Source organism: Phyllostomus discolor, chromosome 1 (assembly GCF_004126475.2).
Source record: "Phyllostomus discolor isolate MPI-MPIP mPhyDis1 chromosome 1, mPhyDis1.pri.v3, whole genome shotgun sequence".
NCBI classification, from domain to species: domain Eukaryota; kingdom Metazoa; phylum Chordata; class Mammalia; order Chiroptera; family Phyllostomidae; genus Phyllostomus; species Phyllostomus discolor.
In genome coordinates, this window is record NC_040903.2 from 69080858 (window position 1) to 69098019 (window position 17162).

General features: G+C 43.9%; 1 protein-coding gene across 6 annotated transcripts in view; it reads right to left on the bottom strand.

Moving 5' to 3' along the window:
• Positions 1 to 928: 928 nt before the first annotated feature.
• PRKCQ (protein kinase C theta) overlaps positions 929 to 17162 on the bottom strand; it is a 121175-nt gene continuing 104941 nt past the window's right edge. For all 6 annotated transcript variants that reach the window (XM_036024454.1, XM_036024460.1, XM_036024439.1 and 3 more), the window contains 4 exons: positions 16670 to 16808; positions 11698 to 11886; positions 2994 to 3122; positions 929 to 2216 (listed from right to left, as the gene is read on the bottom strand). In XM_036024454.1, coding sequence (XP_035880347.1) covers positions 2061 to 2216; positions 2994 to 3122; positions 11698 to 11886; positions 16670 to 16808 — 613 coding nt within the window. In that variant the 3' untranslated portion in view covers positions 929 to 2060. The remainder of the gene's footprint in view (positions 2217 to 2993; positions 3123 to 11697; positions 11887 to 16669; positions 16809 to 17162) is intronic.

Genomic DNA, 17162 nt, shown 5'->3' on the forward strand with positions numbered 1-17162 from the left:
GAAAAGTTATTTTTACCTAAAAGTTTATAATATAGATTGTACATACTAATTAAAATAGAGAGACTTCAGATGGAAAGATTGATCCAGGCACGATTAGCAGGAAGGAAAGTAGAGATAAGTATGTGTTTTGGAGATTGCAGAAGCAGAATCATAACGATTGCGTTAAAAAAAATGAGAGAGGGGATAGTCCCCCAGTCAGTGATGACTCTGAGGTCCTGAGCCTGGATGACAGGGCCTATGATGGTTTCATTAACAGGAATAGGAAATACACAAGAGGTAAAGATCACAAGAACATAGAATAGTTCATGGAGCCTGTTGGAAGCCTGGCAGAGAGGCTAGAACTGGAGATGTGGATTTGAGATGAACTGGACCGAGTGAGCCTTAAGACAGGAGGTGGAAGGAGAGAACCAAGGGTAAGTGAGGGCAAGGAGGGGAGGGGGCATTGGAAGTGGTTTGGGGCAGAAAGAGAAGAGGGGGTCTGCCAAGGGGATAATCAGAGTTGGCAGGGTTGAAAGAAGAAGGTGTTGGGTCAGAGTGTCCTAGGGGCTGAGATCAAAGACAGGGTCTTTCTTGGTATAAAAAGCCATAGAAAGGTAGATGAGGACCTAGACCCTTCCACAAGGGCTGGCAAGAAGGTAATTCTTCAAGGAAGCAGTGGCAGGAGAGAGAGGCTGGAAGGCAGAGCTGAATTTGGGTGTAGGAGAAGTAGAGGCAATAACTGTTGACCACTCCTTCAAGAAATCTTGTCATGAAGGGAAAGAGAAATAGGATACCAATGACTTAAGGTTATCTGAGTTTTTCACCCACTTTGGGATTTTTATTGATTCCCCAAATTTAAAACATCAACTCAATGCTAGGTACATTTTGATGACCATGACAGAACCAAGTTTTTAGGTAGACAAGTAGGGAATGAAACTACTGAGAAGCATCTTTCTTTCTTGCTTTTATTCCATGTTTACATGTCCACTTCTTTGTCATTAAGTCACAACACTTTATCAAAATATACAAACAGCACAGATACTTAAAAATGTATAGCTAGAATTCTAATTAAACAAGATTGGCTGCTACAATTAGCATGCATGGGTCTTTTATCTTTAATGATGCTTAAAGAGAGACTTACGAGTCATAGATGCACCAGTAAGGTACAAGGGATTGTTTTGTTTTTTCTTTTTCTCTTAGACGTATTACACACTTAATTTCTTTTCTTGTTACAATAAATGTGAGGATGGTGATGAATGGCTGCCACTGTACTGAAATCATCTGAGAAAGGATTGATGGAAAGGTTTTATTGGCAGAAGAACCATGAATCTATCTTTGTTGGACTCTAAATTTATTACCTATGTTGACAAGATCCACAGAGTAGGTGGGTATTAAAACCTACTCTACAATGTGGAGTACTAAAACCTTCCATAGCAGTGGCAGGAGCCCTTCCCACTCTCCATTTCCCTCTTTCCTGTGAATTCCATGGCTACTCAGAATGAAAGGATTTGTAAATCTCAGGTTACAAGTTATATTTATTTGAAGGATTCCCATAAAGACTCATTGAGGGCTCCACCCCACCCCCACCATTTACACTTCCACAGATATACACAGAATAGAAGGGGTTAGTGGTTACTCGTCCGTCCGTAGCTGAATGGAATCCATTACTACACCAGGCAACATGCTGTTTCAGTCTTGAAAAGTTTGTTCTCACTTTGCTCCTCTAGTCAAATATTTCATTGATCAGCAGTTGGAGCACAAGTGTAGAGCCATAATTTAGAGCACAATTAAGTTTTCAAATCTTTCACAGTGCGAAGAACTATCTTTCAAGTAAATAACTGTGGTTAGTAATGATGTAACTTCAAGAGTGGCTGTGAAAGATGACGAGAGAAACCAAAGGTGCTGTCAGTAGTGAAGTTGCGTTGGTTCTGCTACAGATACAGTCAGTGAGGAGCTGAAAGGCCTCAGCCTTTGTCGTTGAGTGTTTCTTTCTTTTCCAAGTTGAAAAGGAACCCAAGTTGTGCCACCCGAACCAGTGCACAGAGAGAAGGCGAATTCCTTCATGTGTCTGGAGAGGGGAGTCAGGATATCAGCTTCTCCATCCCTGGGTTGATGAAGGAAAAGTTTCTGAACATGTTCTGGTCCATACTGTTGATGAGAGCTCTGTCGGCGAATGACAGCCGGGGTTTCTCGTTTAAGAATTCCTTGTCGAAATTGCTGCAGTCATACGGTGATTTCTTGATCAGAGTTGAAGGGGGCAAAAAAGGGGAAGAAAATCAGCCACTGAAGTCATTAACTATCTTTACTTTTGTTATTGAGGCTATAGTCTGTGTATGACAGAGTTGGTGTTTGCAGATAACTGAATACTTACAGGTGATCACATGTGGGTTTTGTTGCACATCTCTAAGATCCTTACTCATCGATTTACCAATAATATAATTAAATTCATACAAAGGAATTTTATTGTAAACATGCAAATAGGATCTAATGTTTCTGGCTAATAATTTACATGCAGCAGGACTGATAACATTTGGAAAAGTGGTGAGCCCAAATTCGACCTCCCTTCTTTCAGTCTCCAGGGAACGAAGGGTAGGTGGTGGGGGCGGGGTTGTGGGGGGGATGTCAGTGCAGGGTGGGAGCAGAAGGGTGGGGTTTTGCAGATTATAGATATTCCTGTTCTTTTATCTACATCCTTCACTGCCATTGGCTCCTCCACCCACATTAATTTTATTATTAAACATCTTAGACTGACTTCCAAGATAACACAGATTGGGACAAACTCTCCTCAAGCCACCTGGTCCATTTGGTGCCCGTGACAAAAGAGAGAGAATGTAAAAACAAACACTTATTGGTAAATTCTGTTCAGTATAGTGTACAATCCAGCCTTCTGAGATTACCAAAAGTCATCCTTACCTACATAGCAGCACAACTGGGAGTCAGACCCTTCCCCTCCTCAAGGGGACTGGGAGGCAGCGTGGGAATAGAAGAATGGCTGGAAGCAAATGTCTCCTTACCACTTTAGGCCTGAACGGTGGGTCAATCTCCTTTCTTTCAAGCTCTTCCCAGTTGATCTCCCGGAACAAAGGGTGCTGGCGGATATCTCCCCTCACTCCCAGCCTCTTTTCGGGCTCCCTCACGAAGAGCTGAGAAGGAGCAGAAAGGCAGCAGTCACTTCCCCGGGGAGGAGCCCGTTGGCCTCAGAAGGAGGCTGCACTCCTCGTGTGCGAGTCTTGTGAATTTGACTCCACAAAGAAAGTGGCTTTTTGCCACTTGCCTTTCTAACCTTAGATTTTTACTTACCGTTACCAACTGTTGACTCAACTTAGACTGGTGGCTACACTCTCCCTCTGAAACACGCCTTCTGAATGTTCTGGAGTCTGAAATTTTGCTTCATTACTCACTAGAAATTCTGTTTTCTGAGTTGTATATGCCTGCTTTGAAATGGGCTTGGCCCTGGGTTATTTATAGGGCCTCTGGCAAGTGACAGGCAAGTTAGTTTCCGTACCTACAATGCGAGTGAAGTGTCCTCTTCACGGGGCCATTCTGAGGGTTAAATGAAATAACAGCACATACATACACAGACACGCACACACGTGTGCATAATTCCTGGTCTATAAAATCCTATAGACATAGAGTAAGTGATGTTTTATTGTTTGGGTGATTGCCTATTAATCGAGTTTGATTTCTTACAAGGCTGTCCTCTTAGGGTTACTTTGTCACTGTACAGGTGTCATGTAAACTAGTTCCTGACAGTCAGCTGTGAGTAAGGTGAGTCATTATTGAGAATCACTCTTGAATCCTGCGGTTCTGCTGGATGAGCACTCATTCATCTTTTGCCGTCTCTGACCTGTTACACAGATATTTTCCTCTCTGTCCCCTCTCCTGTTACTTTCCCTCAGGAGGTCAAAACAAACATTGGCCAGGACAGGAAAGAAACCTGGAAACTCATCAAACTTAAACAAAACATGTCAAGGGCATTAAGGAACAAGAGAGTCCAAACTTGAAACCTAGGAAAGTCACGGGTCCCTGAATGTCTGGAATAGTCACCCCTCTCTTTTACATCAGCTAGGTATTTATTTATAAAGTAACTGCTAGTTAGAGGGCATCATAAGGAGGCTGTGGGTCTTGGACAGGACCCACGGTGAAGTGCAGTATTTTCCAGGAGACTCTGGCAGAACTTGACCTCCATTCCCACCTAAATTGCAGGGCTCTCTTGCTTTTACCTCTCGAAGAGTAGCCAGTCTGTGTGTTTTAAAACATGGCTCTACTTAAGTTGTCTTACTAGTTGAAAATCTTCAAAGGCTCTACTTTACCAAAAAGAAAAAAAGATAAACAAGATGCTGTAACAAGGTGGAAATCTTTTTCTTTCTTTTTAATTAGGAGAATCTTTTTAGAAGTCTAAGTGAAATGCTTCATGCCACCACCCCAGTATACGCAAGTGGTCAGTCATCGGCATGGTCCTAACTTCCGCTCCCCTTGCCATAGGATGGCTGCTGAGCCCCTGTAGTGGGCACCTGGAGTTCCAGAGCATCTCATTAGAAAACCACTGCACAGTGGAAATAACGTGAGTCTGTCATCTAAGAGGCTTACTACCCACATGGCCTTGAGCAAGTTTTCTGAGTCTGTTTCCTTACTTGTAAAATTCAGGGTGAGGCAGGTGATCTTCACTCCTGTGAGTCCTGATGGCCTCTGAGCCCCCTGGGTGGGTGTTCCAGGCTCTCAGTACCCAAAGGCCAGCACCTGTCCTTCAGTTCTCATTGTAACACTCTCTGCTCTTGTCCACACATGTCTACTCCTGGGATATGCCACCTGCCTTTTCTACCTCTGTCCTTTGCTAGTGACATTTCCATCTTGCAAGAAGGTGCCTTTCCTCACATTCTGTTCCCATTTCCTTCTCTTCACCATTAGATCCTGACATACCTTCCAGGGTTCGGCTACCACCTGTCTCTTTTGTGATGCTTTCTTGAGTGAACTCTTCTTTCTTTTCAAGTCATATTCATTGTCATTGGGTTGATTAGACTCAAACATTGGCTAGATGCCTTACCTATATCATCCTGACTTTAAAAACAAGATTCTAAAAACAGATATTATCTCAGTTATCAGTTGTGGAAACCAAAGCTCACAATAGATAAGAAACTTGCTCAGGATCACAGGTCCAGCCAGTGACAGAGCCTGAATTATAAACAGTCCACTCTTACTCCTGGTATTGGAGAGTCCTCTGCACTCCAGAGAATGTGGGGTTATCATATGTATACACACACACACATACATATATATGATTTTTTCCCACTAGAGGGTAAGCTATGGAGGGCAGACACCATTTATGTTTCTGTTTCTTACAGAATCTAGCATAGTGCCATGCCCAAAGTAGATGGTCAATAAATGCTTATTGAGTAACTGAATGAGCTGTCTTTCCATTTGTATATTTGCAGATTACACATCTTCAGTCCTTATCTTCTGTTAACTTCTTGTTTGCAGCATATAGAACAGCATGTACAAAAGGCACGAAGTTCACAGTCACACATTCTTCTGTAGACTCAGACACAGGTATGAGTTGCCAGATGGAAAAGCAGATTGATTTTTCAGAAGCAGAGGGAATAAGTGACTTTCCCCATATCCCTTGCCTTGAAATGATTATAATAAATTATTGAACTCCACTTCTTAGGGACATTTTGATGAACTAAGACTAGAGAGAAGATGTAAGTGCCTCAAGAATAGCCCCCCCCCCCCGCCCCCCCCCCCCCCCCCGGCCAAACCAGCTTCTGTTGTTATAATTCAATGCTTCAGTGAATTAAGTTAGAAGTAACTGCCAGAGGCCAAGTGTGTCTATACTACATTTTCCATTACATTTTTCTAGTAACATGTCGAATTTGTATCCAGAGGATCATGACAAAGAACCTTCTGAGCCTGTTATATGTACCCATGAAATTTTAAAAAATAAGTATTTTAAAAGATAAAATGTATAATGAGAATCTAATATGACATCCAGTTTTGAGACTCGGTCTCCCTCTCTGGTCCTGAAGATGACTGACTGGTGACCTCATGGAAGGTCATTGGGTCTGTGGCAGGGAATCCGCACCAAGGCAACAAACGTTCATGAAGACAGACTTGCTTTTGTTCCTAAAGCTGTCGGAAGGGTGGTTTACATTGAAAGGAAACAGCACATTGCTTACATAAGTGGCCAGGATGTAGCTGGAGTTTGTTTAAATTTGTTCTGCTGCCTAGGTAAGAAAGCAGTGCTGGGCTTCCGAGGATGGCCCCCAGGGCTTAGCGCCTGTCACTGGACTCCTCTCTCTCTTCATCCCCTCCTCAGATATATCTTTCTATGAAAGGAAGAGGTATTTCTGTTTGAGATCATTAGTTTTCCATTATTTTCCAAACAAATGGACAGCATCCTGGATGAATACATGGGGAAGAAGGGGCACTTCTCTGGTAACCGTCAACTGCACTGCAGGGTCCCGGCTGTAATTCTTGACGGAGCGCAGCCTCTCCGACGGGCAGACGGCTCAGTGCGCTACGTGCATCCATGCGCTCTGAGGGCTAAACAGAGAGTCTGGTACTGACACTGCTGCTGGGACAGATGCCACTACATGCTGCTTTGTTCAGCTTTTCCAGAAGACCCATTACTCCTGGGTTTCACAACATTAAGTATAATTTCCTAGAGGAAGTTTCTCAGAAATATTACTTTTGATTTTTACAAAAAAGGAGCTCAAGGATGTGGGGTCTGTTGGATGAAAGCTATAGAGCAAATGAGGAGCACAGATGAAACTAGAAGCCAGAGTTATGGCCAGAAAATTGCATGATGGATACTTTTGTCAGCCTGGTTGTAAAACATGGGTGAGAGCTACTTTCCCTCCGTGGAGCAAAAGCACAGGATTTTTATTAAGTCACGAGGGACACCAAACTCTTATGGGGGTGTCCAGCCTTTTGGTGTGTCTGAGCCACACTGAAAAAAGAAGAGTTGTCTTGGGTGACACATTAAATACATTGCAACACAAAATAAACTCATAATGTTTTAAGTAAATTTATGATTTTGTGTTGGGCTGCATTCATAGCCATCCTGGGCTGCATGTGGCCTGTGGGCCGTGGGTTGGACACCCCAGGATTTAAAACCTCTTGCATGAACGAGTCCTTTTTCTCTCCTTTATCCTTAATTGTCTTGGTTTCTGCTCTTTAACCACATTTATTTTCTACTTTAGCAACAAATCTTTTTCCTGCTATTAAAACTCTGCAGAAGATTTTTTTTTGGTGTTTGCTGGCATTTAACCTTACATTTTCTTTTGTTTATAAATTTTTATTTTGAAATAATTATAATGTATCAGTATGCTTGGGCTGCTATAACAAAATGCCACAGACGGGGTGGCTTAAACAATGGGCATTTATTTCTCACAGTCCTGGAAGCTGGAAGTTCAAGATCAAGGTGCCAGCAAATGACCTTACCAGAAAATGACTCTCTCCTTGGCTCATAGATGGCCACCTTCTTGCTGTGTGATCACATGGCCTTTCCTCGGTGCATGCACTTGGAGGGAGAGATCTCTTTTCCTCCTTCTATAAGGGCATTAATACCATCCTGCAGGCCCCACCCCCATTACATCATCTACACCTAAGTACCTACCAGAGGCCTTCTTACCTCTGATAACCATCTCATTTTTAATTTATTTTAATTAATTAATTAATTTTTAAATTGACTATCTTTACCATTTTTTTAGATTTTTAAATTTTTATTTATTTTTGGAGAGGGGGGAAGGAAGGGAGAAAGAAAGGGAGAGAAACATCAATGTGTGATTGCCTCTCATGTGTCCCCTACTGAGGACCTGGCCCATAACCCAGGCATATGCCCTGACTGGGAATTGAACTGGCGACCCTTTGGTTCACAGGCTGGCATTCAATCCACTGAGCCACACCAGCCAGGGCTGATAACCATCATATTGAAGGATTAGGGCTTCAGCCTATAAATTCTATGGGAAACACATATACATATAGGTTCACAGGATGTTAAAATATCCCCCAGAGATGCCTGCACAGCCTTCACCTAGTTTCCCTTAATGCTTACATCTTACATGATCACAGTACAATATCAGCACCGGGAACCTGGCACTGGCACAATATGGTACAGTGTGTCTAGTTCTATGTCATTTTATCACATGTGTTGAACTGGGTAACCACCACAACAAGCAAGACAGAACTGTCTTGTCAAAGATTTCCCTTGGGATAGCCCTTCATAATCAGTCTGCTGCCCCCATTATCCCTAACCCCTGGCAACAGAAATCTGATTCCATCTCCATAGTGTCATCCTTTCAAGGATGTTACAGGTGTGGACTCAGGCAGTCAGCAGAATGCCCTTGAGATCCACACAAGTTATCCTGTATATCAATAATAGTTCGTTCCTTTTTATCGCCAAGTAATATTTCATATATGTGACTTTTCATCTTTTCTCTTCCAGCTGGAAGTAATTCTTTCCTCCTACCTAGTCTTTCTCTCCTTTGAAACCATTGCTCTTGGCATCTTTCCAAGGGCTTAACTTCTTCGGAACTCCACCTGGCCCCAGTTACTGCTTCACCTTCACTGCTTGCCCAGAGCTCTCCCAGACCCCAGGTAGAGCTGGCGTGGGGAAGCACAGCTGTTTGGCTTTGTGCAGCCTCAGCAGGTGACGGCGGACTGCAGCTGTAGCTCCAGGGTCTCGAGACAACCCACAGGCCTCTCTCTTACTTCCCTTTTCTGGTGTTATTATTTATTTATTTATTTAGGCTCAGGCCTTCTCAATGTGGTGCTTTGCTGTGGATTAAATTGTGTGCACTCAAAATTTGCTTGCTGAAGCCCTAACCACCAGTGTGAGTACTTAGAATAAACAAGTAATTGAAGTTAAATGAGGTCATCAGGGTGGGGCTTCCCCTGATAAGATTAGTGTTCTTTTAGGAGGAGACAGCAGAGAGTGCTCCGCTGTGTCAGGACCCAGCGAGAAGACAGACTGCAAGGCAGGGAGAAAGGCTTCCCTCGAAACCAGCCCTTCTGGACCTTGGTCTTGGCTTTGCAGCCCCCAGAACTGTGAGTGAATGCGTGATGTTTTGTTGTTTAAGTGCCCAGTCTGCAGTGTTTCGTTATGTCAGCCAAGCCGACTAACACACCTCACGTTAAGTGCTTCAAATAGTTGAGTGTAAAATAAATGTGGCAACTGAAATAATGCTTGAACTTGCCTTTATGTAAGGAAAATTGTTTACTCTGTCATCCTGCTTTTATTTTTACTATTCTCTTCCTTAAATTGGTTAATTTTAAAATTAGCTTTCATTTTATATGTGTTCTGTTCAGTCATTAAAAGTGATTTCATCGATTGTTTGGGGAGCTAAGTTACTGCTGTCGGGATTGCAGTCGGGAAAGGGAAGGCTGGGCTGGGCGTTCAGACTCTGAAACCCAGCGCCTGGTTGGGGGTGTTTCCCGGGGGCTCTGTCCGCACTGCAGGTTCCACACTGTGTTCCTCAGGGAGAGCCCCAGAGTGGCCCCAGCATCTCAGGCAACCCAGACGAGCTGCCAGTTGTGTGAGAGGCAGACGTGTTTGCCCTTTAAATTTACCTCCCCGCAGTTCCTCGTGAGAGAAAGTAGACTAGTGAACAAAGGTGGGCCTGCTAATCTTCTTATAAGTTTACATTTACAATTTATGGATAGCTTCTAGTGTTGAAAGAGTTTGTCTTATTTCCCTTTTCAATATGGGAAGAGGAAGGCTAAAATTTGTTTCCCTACATGATATTTTTTTTTTTAGCTAGCTGAGATCTGAGGTGTCAGAAATCAAAACACTGTTTTGATCAAGACACCTATATTCTTGGTCCACTTTATTTTTTTTTAAAGATTTTTATTTCTTCATTTTTAGAGAGTGGGGAAGGGAGGGAGAAACAGAAGAACATAAATATCGATCAGCTGCCTTATGCAAGTCCCCAGCTGGGGACGTGGCCCACAACCCAGGCAGGTGCCCTGACTGGGAATCGAACCTGGGACCTTTCAGTTCACAGGCCAGAGCTCAATTCACCAAACCATACCAGCTAGAACTTGGTCCACTTCTTTTAGATTTGTTAGCCTCACACTGGAAGGGCCATCTGATCCAGACAGTTGCTGGGATGGCTTGGTAAATGTGGGTGGTTATTATTATTACATGTAATTAGAATGCTGTATTACCATGATTTATTTTCCATTTTTACAAATTGTTATAGTCAGACACTATAGATTGGGGTGTCAAACTCATTTTCACCAGGGGCCACATCAGTCTCGGGGGTGCCTTCAAAGGGCCAAATGTAAGTTTAGAACTGTATAAATGTACCTACTCTTTAACAGTTAAGCGAGAGCTCAGCACTGCCACCAGGTAGAAACAAAGGTGGAGGGCTGGATTCAGCCCCCTGGCCTTCTGTTTGCCACCAGTGCTGTAGATGGAATCTTGCATCCTCCAAAAAGGCAAACTGGGACTCTTGTCTACAGTTCAAGTCTTTAATGATGGCTTTCATAAGTGATGCCTCCTTTGTCTCCACAGTGGTTTGCCCTGGGAGCTCTTGGTTCATGGCCAGTGGTTCTCAGAGCCAAGTTCACATCTGTAGCACTGCACACCAATTCTTAGTGGACCCCAGGCTATCTCAGACAGGTGTCTGACCCCTGTGTTGATGGTACATTCTGGAGGTTGCTGCTGAGATGGTGACGGCCTGCACTTTTTGAGTTTTAGGGTGAAAAATGCATGAATACTCCAGTGGACACAGGCAGTGGAGGTGGCAGGAGCACTGGTCTGCCGGAGAGACCCTGCCTAGCAGGCAGCGAACAGTGAGAGACCCTGGGTCCCAATGGGATGGAGTGCTGCTGGATTAGGGGCTGGTGTGGGAGCAGGCTGAGGAATGCATTGAGTAGCCTGTATCTCAAGGGCTTCAGCCAAAAATGTCCCCAGTGATAGGGATTTTCAAAAGCTCTACTAAAATGCCACACCAAAGTCTTGGCTTTAATAACCTACCAAATTGAAAGAGCATGAAGCCACCAGCCATAAAAGAACAATTCTTTCTCCTTATTATCCCTCCATCCTCTCCCTGCTTTTAACCTGCTTTTAGGGTGAAGCAGAAACTCCTGGTATGGAGAGGAAGAGAACAAAGACACACACAGTATGACCATACTCCCTTCTCCAAAGGTTAGTGCAGTCAGCCATGAACTTGGCCAAGAGGGAGGGAGCAGAAGTCTTTGCTTCAGAGTTAACAGTAATGTGATGATTTATATCTTGGACTGAACAGTTTTAATTTATCAATTGAGGTGGAGTTTTATGACTTAAGAGTGACAAGTGGTTTGTCCTTTACCTAAGAATGAGCAGAAAAGTCATGCATCCTGTCCAAGTTTTCAGACAGGAGCGGGGGAAGATGAACTGGACTGAACAGATTTAACAGGGACTATGGGGAAACAAAAAGTTGAGTTTTAAGCCACAAATGGTGCTTGTTCAATGGATTAATTACATCTCAAAGTGGAGTATCCAAGAGTCATGGAACTGGTTCTTTTGTAAATTATGCACACAAGGGTTTATTGCTCCTAATGTTCATCACTTGGTGCCTCAGTTAAGGCAGAGAAAGTGAGCATTTCTTTTCAGTTCGGTTCAATACAATTATCACTTACTTTATACCATGTAAATCCGAGCTCAGAAGTGAACGGCAATGCTGATCAGAAAACCTAATGCTAACCCAATGAAGTCTCCTTGATTTCACTTCTTACCTTTACCAAAAGGTCCTTGGCCTCCTTCTCAAGCCATCGTGGGTAGAAGGGGCTGTCCATGCGGATGGAGTGGAAGAGCTCTTCTTCATCTTGCCCATGAAAAGGTGACTGACCAATTAGCATTTCATAGAGGAGAACGCCAAAGGACCACCAGTCAACAGAATGGTTGTATTTCTGACCCAGCAAGATCTGTGTGACCAAAAAGCAGAGACATAAATAATAAAAATGAGGTCAATGAGTGAAAACCTTGCATGGGCTTTTCCAAGGCCACTCAGTAAATAATTGATGGCAACAACAGCAGCGTGTGGTTTTAACAAAGATTGCACTGAAAACGGAACCTTTTGAGGAGCTAAAGATTGGATACACACAAGTGGTCAATGCTAAAACTGAGGAAACATTTTTGAGTTTCTATTTCTACTTTTCCTCTGGCCTTAAACCAGGGAAGTTAAACTCATTTTCACCGGGGACCATACCAGCCCCGCAGTTGCCTTCAAAGGGCCAAATGTAATTTTAGGACTGTATAAATGTAACTACCCCTTAACAGTTAAGCGAGAGCCCAGTGCTGCCTTGGGGTAGAAACAAGGTGCTGGGCCAGGTAAAACAAGGTGGAGGGCCAGATTCGGCCTGCAGGCCTTGTGTTTGTCACCTGTGTCTTACACGAAACAACATTGCTGTGTGTACCGTTAGCCTTCACGGCCCATCTGTGATGTGAGGGCTTGGGCAGTAGGTCCAGACCCTAAGATAGCTGGTGTCTATCCCGGCTCCCCAGTGCCTCTGAGGTGGCCAACTAAACCAAACCCAGTGTTGTACTTCTGCTGTCCCGAGTCTTTGCAAAGCTTCTGTAGGTGGCCAAGCATCCAGAGAGGTCATCTGAACAAGTCCATTCCTTAAATCCTCACTAGTTTACAACTCTGACAGTCAAACCTTGTGACTGTGCCATGAGACAGGCTAACATACCAATGTTCTGAGTAGAACCAGTGTGGTCTATTCTTAAGGAAGGTGGATTTATTTTGAAGTCTGGAATCCCACCTGATTTTTAGAAATATTTCTACCCTTTTACAATCCACTTTCTGGCATAACAGGCTTTGTACTTGGGACATTCAGTGACTTCCTTTCTAATGTCGGATCACAGAGAATGTCATGTCACTAAGCTCAGTGCTTTCACCCCAACAAACTGTGCTGTATCCTTCTCTAAAACAGTGCATAGGGCCCTGACCGGTGTGGCTCAGTGGGTTGGGCATCAGCTCACAAACCAAAAGGTTGCCGGTCAGGGCACAAGCCTGGGTTGTGGGCCAGCTCCCTGGATGGTGACATGCGAGAGGCAACCAACTGATGTTTCTTTCCCTCATCTCTTTTTCTTTCCTTCCCCTCTCTCTAAAAAGAAATAAGTAAAATCTTAAAAAAACCCCATTGTATCCATCCATGCATGAATGGAAGATAGTGTGGTATGTATATGAAGTGGAATATTATTCAGCTTTAAAAAGAAAAGAAATCCTGACATGATACGGCATGGGTGAACCTTGAGGACATTGCGCTAAGTGAAACAAGCCTGTAACAAAAACAAAGATGCCATATGATTCAATTTACCTGCAGTACCTAGAGGAGTGCATTTCACAGAGACAGAAAATGGAATGACGGTTTCTTGGGGCTGGGGAAATCAGGGACTGTTGTGGAATGAGCATAGAGTTTCAGGTGGGCAAGAAGAAAAATTTCAGGAGATTGGTTGCACAGTAGGGTGAATGGACTTACCACCACTGATTGTACCCTTAAAAACAGTTAAGCTGGTGTGTTTTACAGTATGTATATTTTACCACAATCAAAATCAGTACATAGTAGGAACACAATTTTTTAAATGGAGAAGAGAAAAATCCTTGTTTTTCATGATTGCTGCTGCCAGGATGATTGAGAGCAAGCTGCTTTATTACCCAAAACGAAATGGAGATGGAATAATAATATCAAAGTACTAAATCTAAAAAGCCAGACTTCACTCTCTTGGGGTTCTTTTCACCCTGCCGCTTCCAGCTTAGCTCGCCTGAGTGAGCACACACACAAACATGAAGTCACGTGGCTGTGTCATTCCTCATCTGAAATGGAGTTTCCCTTTGGAATGGGCCTTTGGAATGAACGGTCGAACTGCAGCACTGATGGCCTTTGGAGAGAAACGTGACATGACAGCTGTAGACATTTCAGTGTTTTCCAGGGAAGCCACGTGTCCTGTTGCTGGTGCAGTTTTTGGTGCAGTAGAATAACGTGCCCGACAGCCAACTCTGGCCCCTGCCTCACCCCGGGCCTGTCCTTGGGAGAGGAGCCAGGCTCAGAGTGAGGCTCGGGCTCACTGTGGAAGCGTCTCCAACATGAGACTTACTAAACAAACAACAACAAAACAGTTGTGAAGGCCATGCAGAACCCTGCAGGCCCTGCTTCTGCCTCGGTCCCTTACTGTGTAGTTTACCACTGGGTTGTGAGGATCCAGTAAAAAGTAGGAAAGACGAAGTGCTTTGCCATATGGAAATGACTGTATGTTATATGGTAAATATCTGTCTTGATTAACTAGTGCCCATTTGTGAAAATAAAGATCAAGTTGCAAACAGGATTTTTCAATCTGCTGCTGACTTTTGGGATAAAAATGCTATCTACTAGCCTAACTCAATATGTGAAAGCTAAAGTTCACCTCAAAGTTTAGAAAAAAAATAAAGTTTGCCTTAAGGAGTAATCTGAAAGACCCAGGGAGAATGATAAAGAAAATAAAAGATGTGCACACATGCACAATCAGTTCAGAAATTGGCCTCGAGTGGGGCCCGGTTCACACGCAATTCCCAGGATACGCCACAAGGGGGAGCCCAAAGCAACCAGAAACTGCTGGTGCATCACCTCTTTAGGTGTAAACAACTTTATTTGGCAGGAAAATGAAAAAGAATTTGGAGGACAGGAGACAGCTGTGGTGGTAATTAAGTCATCTAAGCCTAGGTGATGTTAGTAAAGAATTTTAGTCTTAAGTTAGGAGGAAGAAAAGAAGTAGATTTATACTCAGTTACATACTACTAAAACAGAATGTCTGCAAATGCTTGCTGATAGGGTTTTCCAGGCAGTGCGGGTTTTGTTTACAAGAACCTCTGAGGTAGGTTCTGTTATAGCCAACAAGGGAAATGGTTGGACTTAGGGAGGTTACCTGTGTTATTTAAGGTCTTGTGGCTAGTGTGTTAAAAATTATGTTCTGAAGCCTAGTCTTTGGTTATTTAATCTCATTTTAATGAATCATAAATATGTACTATTAATATACATAACAACATTTAGTTATTTAACACTATTTCATCTTCAATTCAACCTGATTATACTATTCTTTATGCATGTTTTATAACACATACTATATTGGCAAAAATAGATGAAGTTCATATATAAAATAAGTGTATATATACTGAGGATGCTTTTTTTAACAGGTAAGGGAGCAGCTCAAAATGTTTGAAAATATAAGGAGATCCAAGATGGTGGCAGAGTAGGTAGAAGCTATACTAACCTCCTCCGAGGACCAAACTGGAATTATGAGTAAATTACAGAAAGAGCATCCAGAATAACCAACTGAAAACTAGCTGGAGAGAAGCCTTTAACCAAAGATCTACAGAAGAAACCACACCACCAGATCAGGACTGTAATTAGGTCAGAATATCTCTCTCTCTCTCTCTCTCTCTCTCTCTCACACACACACACACACACACACCATTGAAAATATATAAAGATGGACTGGCAGTTGGATGGTGATGGAGAGGAAAGCGGGTTACAGGGTGTCACTGGGGTCCAGACAAGAGGGGCTGGGGGCCTGGAGTGAGGTGTCAGCAAAGAGGATGGGAGGGAATTGGAGAAGTCTGGGGGACTGAAGCAAAAGGATTCCTTTTGAGCAGGGGCCCCCAACCTCCGGGCTGTGGACCAGTACCTGTCCATGGCCTGTCAGGAACCAGGCCTTAGTGTGCCAAGCCCTGCACTTGGATAGAAAGTGAATGAGATTACACTAATCTATGTATGTGACAAAATGGTATAGAACTAAACACACCTCGTACCAATAACCATTTCCTGGTTTTGACTGTGCCACAGATGTAACTATTGGAACAAACTAGGTGGAGGGTGTATGTGAGTGACATTTCTGTATGATTTCTGCAGCTTCTTGTGAATCTATAATTATTTCAAAATACAAAGTTATTAAAAAGGGAATAAGAAACAGCCCCTGATTTTAGAGCAACCACCTAATAGAGCAGGAAGTTTCAAAGACCAAATAGCAATGATGACAACTTATGCCACGGGAAGGGTGCCTGGTCAGGGTGTCTGATCTGCCTCCGTGGTAGCTGGGGTAACTGTAATACAAGGTGGGGGTGGATGGATGGATGCCTCCTAAGCAAATGCTGTTCTCCTTGAGGCTCAGAACATGAGAGCAATGTCCCCCCTTTTTAAACTTTCCTAGGTTCTCTCATCTGAGGCTTGCAGTAACATGTGACACAAGCACTGTCCTCAGTTCACGGAAGAGGGACTACATCAGTGCGCTCAGCAGCCTCTCCACACTCGCACAGCGGCAGCTTAGAAACAGCAGGGCAGGTTTTCCTGGCCCTGAATGACCCTGCCAGACTTACTCAGGTGGTTACTTATGGTCCTGTTCAGTGTCCACCTGGTTCTTCCCTGTTGTTTTCCCTGCTGGGTCTGAGCTGAGTGAAGGTATCTTAAGGCTGGGGGGAGGGTGGGGAGAGGGGAGGAGCCATGATGGAAAGTTCACTCACCACTTAGAGAGAGGCCCTAATTAGCATGAGCACTGTCCTCCAAAAAAAACGATAACAGCAGCCCCTCTGTGCAGCCCCACTTATGAAATACTCAGAAAAACAGATTCAAATCTTGGTCCAAATACTTAAAATCTTCTGATTTTCAGGAAGAAGGAGCATTGGTGCTTGCCCTGGGGCGTGATGGGCTAGGAAGGGGCGCTGCCCATCCCTACCTCAGGGGCGATGTAGTCAGGGGTCCCGCAGAAAGTGTTTGTCCTGGCATCTCCTAACATGTTCTCCTTGCACATTCCAAAGTCTGCGATCTTGATATGTCCGTCTTTGTCTAACAGGATATTATCTAGCTTCAGGTCCCTGAAAAACAAAAGCAAAGCAAAATCTCACTTTAATAATTCCAGTTTTACTAACATGGAATTGCCATCTGAATGGTGGTCTCATCACTCTACATAGGGTGGCCCTCGCCTGGCTGCACCCCAGGGAACCAGGGAGCTGTCCCTAAGTGAACTGTCAGCCTCCTCTGTGAGCACCGCAGCCCAGTAGTAACCGTCTCCATGGACATTCGGGGCTGGGTTAGCAGAGTTGCTGGCATCACTTCACCTTGTCGATGAGTCTGGGTCAGGACTGTGAGCGTCCTCCCCAGGAGAGCACATGGTCCCCCTCCCCTGCGCCCCCCTCCCCTGTGTCCCCTCAGTTGTCTGGCATCCTCCC